Source organism: Myotis brandtii, unplaced genomic scaffold (genome assembly GCF_000412655.1).
Source record: "Myotis brandtii unplaced genomic scaffold, ASM41265v1 scaffold725, whole genome shotgun sequence".
NCBI lineage: Eukaryota > Metazoa > Chordata > Mammalia > Chiroptera > Vespertilionidae > Myotis > Myotis brandtii.
In genome coordinates this window covers 560,327-568,511 of record NW_005370862.1, presented here as the reverse complement: position 1 = coordinate 568,511, position 8,185 = coordinate 560,327, and the positions used below count along the sequence as shown (strand labels likewise).

Below are 8,185 nucleotides of genomic sequence, written 5' to 3'. Positions count from 1 at the left end.
GCCCTGACGCGGGTGCCGGCTCCGGGTGCACGCGGAGCTCCCCCAGGCGGGTTTTGTGCTAAATGCAGAACAGCTTCCCAGGAAGGACCTGCACTGGCTGATGGTCTTGAAGCGAACAAGGGGTCCCCTTGCTCATCGTGGACCCACATCTGGAACGCCCTCTGCCTGGACCCAGACGGGACGAGGATGACTGTCCTTCATTCCTGGAAAGAACTGAGACAGAAGTAGGCCAGGCACTCCCTCGGGGGCTGTGTAATGGAGACCGATTCCCCTGTAAAGTCAGACAGCCACACGGCCACTGTTTGCTGAGCACCTACTGTGTGCCAGAGTCACCCGGCAATGAGCAGCCACTGAGATAAGAAGAAGCGATTTCCGCATCGCAGTCGCATCCCAGGGCCACGCTCAAATCTACAGAATGCCACCCACACACAGCAAGGGACACACAGATGTGTCTTATCTGATCAGAATGTATAGGAGATGCCTCAATCCTGTTAACACGGATTCCATGGAGAAATTACACGGAGCAATAATATTATCTCTTTTTGGCTTGGCACACGCACTACATATGCAAATTTTTCTCAAACTTAAGTCTTCCCCTGTCAGGCTTTCCTGAAGACGGAGACGAAATCTTCCACTTCATTTCCAACCCCGCATCTAGAACGCAGAGGGGCGTGACAGATACGGGTGTAACTCCACGGCCCGTCTTCCGGATGATTTCATTTCCAAATCCACGTTTATTGGAGTTTCCACGCAGAGCGCTCCGCCTCCCTGTATGGGCGGTCACCGTGCCCGACAGCAGGTTCATCAGCGGGAATCCACGCAGCTTCTTTCTGCATGAGTCCGTTTTCCTTTTTGTTTTTTATTCCATTTGTTAAAATGGTTCCATTATAGTTGACATACAGTATTATATTCATTTCAAACACACAACGGCAATTAGACATTCATGTAACTTACAAAGTGATCGCCCTGGTAAGTCTAGTATCCATCTGTTAGGCAGCGGTTCTCAACTTGTGGGTCGCAACCCCTTTGGGGGTCGAACGACCCTTTCACAGGGGTCGCCTAAGACCATCGGAAAACACATATATAATTACATATTGTTTTTGTGATGAATCACTATGCTTTAATTATGTTCAATTTGTAACAATGAAATTGGGGGTCACCACAACATGAGGAACTGTATTAAAGGGTCGCGGCATTAGGAAGGTTGAGAACCACTGTGTTAGAGTCTTCACAGATTAAAACAATTTTTTTCAAATAAAAAATCTCAATGTCAAGAATGAACGGGCCAAGAGCACATACTACACACTGGAACACGACTCGGTCACGATAAAGAAGGGATCCGGCATGTGCCACCTCCTCTGTGAATCCTGAGGGCAGGAGGCTAAGTCAGAGGAAGACAAGTGCTGTGTGATCTCACCTACATGCAGAATCGCAAGACAAGAAGCGAATCGCCCCAGAAAGCACCCCCGCTGACACCTTCCTCGGTGTCCTGCCCGCCAGGTGCTGGTGGGAGGCACAGCCCCGGGTCAGTTCCTATGGGTGTGAGCCCAGCGCTCACCTGCCTCCTGTCACCTCGGGAGCCTGAGCCACGCCCACAGGGCTCTTATATTTTTTATATTTATTTTATATATTTAAATGCCATTTAACAAAGAAAAATCAACCAAAAAAATGAGTTCGCGTGTCACCTCTGACACTCGTGTCATAGGTTCGCCATCACTGGGATAGGGGTCCCGGGTTCAATTCCAGTCAAGGGCACGTACCTCGGTTACAGGCTCCTCCCCAACCTGGGCCCTGGTTGGGGCATGTGCAGGAGTCAACCAACCAATGTGTTTCTCTCACATTGATGTTTCTATCTCTTTCCCTCTCTCTAAAAATCAGTGAAAAAATATCCATGTCCTGAGATGGCTTTACGTTTTAAGTAGCTGGCTCCAGGGGGGCCATAAGCTGCTGCAAACACCCACCTGAGTCAGCTGCTAGACACAAATATTGTTTCCTTGCCCGGGGAGGGGGCAGCATGTCGGGCAGTGAGACGGGAAATGGAAATGAAACGGTCGCCACCCACACGGTGGTCAGTGTCCACAGGCCTCCTTCGTGGCGGTCTCTGGCTAGTCGTGCTGGCTTGGGGACTGTCCCCACAGACGTGGCAACTGCGGCAGCAAACGCAGATCTGTCTGAGTCAGAAGCTCTGACATCGGCCCCGGCCGGGCAGTTCAGTTGGTTAGAGCGGCGACCTGATATGCCGAGGTTACGGGTTCCATTCCCGGTCAGGGCACATACGAGAGTCAAGCCACTGATGCATAAATAAGTGGAATGACAAACCAATGTCTCTCTCTCTCTCAAATCAATTAAAACAATAAAAAACTAGACGTGCAACCCAACACTGCACCCTGGGCATTGGTGCCGGAGAAACGGAGACTCACGTTCGCACAGAACCTGCACATGAATGTTCACAGCAGCTTTCTCTCTATTAGCCTCAAACTGGCCACACTGCGGAAGTCCTTCAACAGGACAGCAGTTAAACCACCTGCGGTACGTCCACACCCCGGGACAGACCACAGGCGACAAAGGGAACAAACCTTCGACACAACAACCCACCTGACTCTCCCGAGAATGACGCGTTACCCATCCCACAGGTAATTCCCTGGAGATAACATTTTCAAAATGACAAAATGGTGTAAATGAAGAAGAAATTAGCGGTTGCCAGGGACTGGGCAGGGGCGGGTGGAGGGGAGAGGAGCGCGTGTTATAAATGGACAACGAGGGAACCTGTGCGGTGACAGAAATGGCCCGGCCTTCACTGCGATGGAGTTGAGAACACTGGCCCCCTGCAAGGACCAGGAACACGGGGGAAATGGGATGGCCATGGGCTGCATCGGTGTCACTGCTCTGGTTGTGGTTTGGGGCTGCAGTTTTATCAAATGTGCGTCACTGAGGGAACCTAGATCAGATGTACACAGCCTCTCTCTCTGTTACTTCTTACAACCCCTCTGCCTGTGAATCCCAGCGATCTCCGTAACAACTGCAATAAGAAGGAAGAAGAAGGCGGGGAGCCAGCAATTCCTTCTAGAAGTCACATGCGACAGAGTGCCCAGTGACCACGGCTGCTGCTCACAGAAATTAAAAACCCCCAGGGGCTGGAAATTAACCGGCTCGGTGATGGCACACACGGGCTAAAGAAGGATGAAGAAAATGCCCATGACTTTTTTGAAGCTGAAATATATGAAAGGCTAACACCTTTCCCAAACCTGGCATAGAGCTGAGAATTGCTCTGGGCAGCAAACAAAGGTGGTTGAAATGAGACGGCGAATGGCCCCCTCTGTGGGGCTCGATTACGGTGTTTGGCCAGGTTCAAGCCTCGGACTAATGAAAGGACAGGGTCCTCTCATTGCCACGTGCAAGTCCCAGCTGGAGGGCAGGGCCCTCCCAGCACAATCATAGCCAACGGCTGTGGTTATAAGCTTGAACCTATGGTCCGAACACGTGGCCCCACGTGCCTTGTGATAGAGTTCGGGTGCATGTAGTTGAGTGAGGTTGGAACTCACGAGAATGCTGTAAACAACGTGATCACGCCCCTACTTTGCCTCGTGGCATCTGCTATAAAATAAAGACACGGCTTGTGGGCGCTGTCTCTTCATCAGGGAGCAGCGTCCCACCGAGACCCAGCTTTCATTCTCTTGTCTGTCTTTTCTCAATCCTTTCACCCCCCCCACTCAGGATCACCTTTGGCCGTAACACACCTCTCTGCCCTGGACAAGGGGAGGGGGGCTCCTGCTCAGGTTTGCTCCTCTCCGGGGGGCAGAACCCGGGTTCTTCGTACCAAAGCCCCGTCTTGGCACAAGGGAACCACCCAACCTCCAGGCGCGTTTCTCCAAATAAGTATTTGGTCACAGAAGGGGGAGCACGTGTACCGCGGGGACGGTCCGTGGTAACCAGGCAACCCGGGCCCCTGAGACGCGGAAGGGGCGCCTGGAGCAGGGGAGCCTCGCGCTGGGTACTCACTTGTTCTGCATCATGTTCATGATCACCCAGTCGAACGGGTACACGTTCTTCCCAATGAGGTTCTTGAACATGATGAAGGTTTCCATCAGGAAGTCCTGAAACAGAACGGAAACTCTGAGACCGCCCGCGGGAGAGCGTGGACACCAGCCCGGCCGCCCGGCCCTGAGTAATTACAGGATGAGTGACCGTGCCCTCCGCCGCTGAATGAAAACTTTCCAAAAAGTAACGCAGATGTATTTCCCGGGCGCTGCGGACTATTTCTGTCTTTCTGTTTGAGCAGCACCTCCCATCGGGGGGAACTTTTCCAAAGACATGATTGAAAACAGTCCCCGGCATGTCTCTCTAATAAAAAGAGTGCCGTCCCCAAAGATTACAGGTATGTATTCACACTTTCTGCTTAGAGAAAAACACTGTTTACAAACATAACATGAAGCTTATTAATAGTTCTTATAGTGTCCGGCTGGTGTGACTCAGTGGTTGAGTGTTGACCTATGAACCAGGAGGTCACAGTTCGATTCCCAGTCAAGGGCACATGCCTGGGTTGTGGGCTTGATTCCCAGTAGGGGGCGTGCAGGAGGCAGCCGATCCATGATTCTCTCTTATCATTGATGTTTCTCTCTCTCCCTCTCCCATACTCTCTTATATAAAAAAATAATAATTCTTATATTTACTCTACTTCCATTTCTCATTATCAACAGGCCCTAGCCAGCTGAATATGGGATCTTATTGTCCATTCTCTTTCCTTATATAACTTAGCAAATAAAAGAACTCCCGACCACCTGTGCCTAGTCAGCTCGCCCCGAACCATCGAGCACGCGGTGGCACCGCCAGCCCTTCCTTACGGCAGCGACAGCCCACAGGCTACTCAGCCGTGACCCCCTGCCTCCCTGAGGGTCCTGTGCTCTCCTCAGTCGCGCTCCACTGTCCGCCCGGCATCCACGCTAGGATGCAGCCTGGCATCGGGAAGGGGCGCCCATTTCCTCGGGGCTCCCCCCGTGCCTGCCAGGAGGAGAGCGTCTCGAATCTGACAGCTTGGCACGGGCTCTGAGCTCACCCGAACCAAACAAGTGGTTACCCCGAAGCGCACGCATCTGGGAGCCCGCACGCCCCCTGGAGGCCTGGGGAGGAGGAGGAGGAAAGGCAACTGAGAGTCACTCAGAAAGGTGCGGCCCAGGTCAGAGGTGGCGAACCAGTACCCGCTGCTCATTCACGTGACCCACGGAATCGGGATCCGGTGCCGTGGCTGTGAAGACCCGGGAGGTAAACGGAATTTCAGAAGCCAAGGAAGCAATTCCCAACACAGAGCTGCAAGGACTTCTGGCGGAGAGACACGAGCTAAACTTGAGAGCAAGAATCGCCAAGGTCCAAAGTTTAGACGCGCTCTCTGCAGCCTTAACACCAGAGCCAGGCCCCTCCCACGAATGAAAACTCAGGGAGCGCTGGCCGGTGTGGCTCAGTGGTTGAGAGTCAACCTATGAACCAGAAGGTCTTGGTTCGATTCCGGGTCAGGGCTTGATCCCAGTGGCAGTGGGGGGAGGGGGGGGCGTGCAGGAGGCAGCCGATCAATGATTCTCATCTCTCTCCCCCTCTCCCTTCCTCTCTGAAATCAATAAAACTATATTTAAAAAGGAAAACTCAGGGAGCAACTATGACCACCCTTTGGACAAGAGGCCCCCAGTTGAGGGGACCTTAGGGACCTGTCCCCGCAACCCAGCTCCCACATGTTCTGGCCACCAGCCCTCCAAGCAGGGGTGCCTCCCCCACACCACACATGGCTCCTCTCCCCGGTTTAAATATTGAAATTCATATTTCACTACTTCAGTTCCCCACTTTCTCAAGAGTTTCCCATTTTAATGACCAGTTTGCAGATTCCGCCGGCTGAGTGCGGTAATTTCGCCGCGCCTCCATTTGCATGAAATTGCCCGCTTTCTTGCTGATCGCTCCTCCGAGCCTAATAATTGAGACACAGGGTCTGGTTCTTATTATTCCGGAGGCGACGCCTCTTTCCCCAACGCCTTCCGCTCCTCTCCCGGGAAACCGCCCCCCACCTCATTAGCGGGGCTCAGCTGCTCCACGCGCGCACTTTGCTGATCACACGGAATGCTGTGCCTTGTGGGCGATGGGATCTGCTGGGCGTCCGTGTCGTCTGCATCGCTTACAGCCGTGGCCGCGGGCCCCGCCGTCGCATCTGCCTCGCACAGGGGACGTGGCTGCACCGACTATGCCGGTGGCATTTCCAAGTCCACAAGGGGAGACGGGGGGACGCATAGGAGGTGTCTGTGAATCCATTCTTTCAGGCCAACCCACGCCTGCGGTGTTGCCTGCTTTGCTCGTGGAGAGGGTCCCACCGACTAAGTGGGCAGCTCTGACAAGAGCCATCACTGTACTGTCTGGGCCAAGCCTTCTCACTTTCCCCAACGCCTTCCGCTCCTCTCCCGGGAAACCGCCCCCCACCTCATTAGCGGGGCTCAGCTGCTCCACGCGCGCACTTTGCTGATCACACGGAATGCTGTGCCTTGTGGGCGATGGGATCTGCTGGGCGTCCGTGTCGTCTGCATCGCTTACAGCCGTGGCCGCGGGCCCCGCCGTCGCATCTGCCTCGCACAGGGGACGTGGCTGCACCGACTATGCCGGGGGCATTTCCAAGTCCACAAGGGGAGACGGGGGATGCATAGGAGGTGTCTGTGAATCCATTCTTCCAGGCCAACCCACGCCTGCGGCGTTCCCTGCTTTGCTCGTGGAGAGGGTCCCACCCACTAAGTGGGCAGCTCCGACAAGAGCCATCACTGTACTGTCTGGGCCGAGCCTTCTCGTCACGCACCCAGCTGCTTCTGTGCGTCCCGTCCCCACCCGCTGAGCCAATGGCCTCTCTCACCGACCAGCCAGAGGGAATCCCAGCCCTTCTACCTGTGTCCACTCTTGTCCCTCGTGGTCCCTACACGTCACCCAGAGCGATCTGTTCGGATTGCAAGTCTGGTCCAGGCACCCACCCTCCCCCCGTCTCCCACTGAACCCCCGTCCCAGTGTTCTTAAGGACGGAGCCCCATGACCCTCAGAAGCGGAAATCACTACTCTGCTTCCCAGTCCTGGCTCCAGACAAGGACCCTCGAAGGATGCTAAGCTCATCAGATGAAGGCTTGTTGGGGATGGAGTAACTGCCCAAGATGACCTGACAAAGGGGCACCTTCACCACGGGGAGACCTGGCAGGGCCCCCCTTTTACCCAAGGGATCAAACTACCCATCACCCGTAGGGGCCGGCTTGGCGTTTTCACCCCTCAATGCACACAACAGGGAAGGACTCTTGCAAAAGGAGGGGCCTGGATTTCAGACAAAGCTTCCTGTCGACGTACAAGGCAGCACGCAACCCTTAAGAACGGGGGTTGTCGGCAAGATCGTTGGCCTGGTGTCTACCCAGAGCAATGCCTTGAAAGGAAGAAAGAACAGGAGACGAGAGGCGCCAAGGCGCATGGCGGGGCCTGGACTGGGCTCTGGTCTGAGGCAGCCCCCGGGGAGGACGGAACATTGGGAAGTGAGGGAGTCGGAAGCCTCTGGAGTGAGGGTCGGCTGCCCTGTTCCGAAGGCCACAGAGAGGGCTTCCTCTTGAGAGATGTTGGCGGAAGCTCCGAGGGGGAGGCAGGTTTCTCACAGGCTCCAGGGATCGCTGTACAGACAGAGCGACTCAGAGGAGGCCGACAAGGTGAGTGCTCGCAGCGGCTCAGCTCAGGTGACAGGAGTCATGGAGTCCATGGTCCCGCCTTTCCACCTGCTCGCACGGGCGATCGCTCCTGATAAGCACGTGGGGGCAGAGCACAAGGAAAACCGGGGAACGGGAACGAGGTCAGCGACTGCGTGGATGTCGATCGCAGCAGCGCTGATGATGTCCCAGGTGGCCTTGTGAGATGCTGCTCTTACAAGAGAAACTGGGAGAAGGCTAAGGGACCTCTCTGCATTATCTTTTACACATGACTCTACATTGATCGGAAAATGAAGCGTTTACTCAAAGAATCAAGGCTTTGAAAGTCATTTTAAAACAATTAAAGGAAAAATAGCAAATAAATGACTTTTTTTAATAAATAAAAAGAAAGCAAATAAATAAAATATAACAAAAACAACAAAAAACACACCAAACCCACAAAAAAACAAGCAAAGTGCACAAGGCTGCTCAGCCCGGCGTCGAGTTCCGGG

At 54.1% G+C, this 8,185-nt stretch overlaps 1 protein-coding gene across 1 annotated transcript in view; it reads right to left on the bottom strand.

The window, feature by feature from the left end:
- DOCK1 (dedicator of cytokinesis 1) overlaps positions 1-8,185 on the bottom strand; it is a 264,303-nt gene that overhangs the window by 77,526 nt on the left and 178,592 nt on the right. Inside the window, exon 29 of the mRNA XM_014530148.1 lies at positions 4,000-4,094. Within this exon, the coding sequence (XP_014385634.1) occupies positions 4,000-4,094 (95 nt within the window). The remainder of the gene's footprint in view (positions 1-3,999; positions 4,095-8,185) is intronic.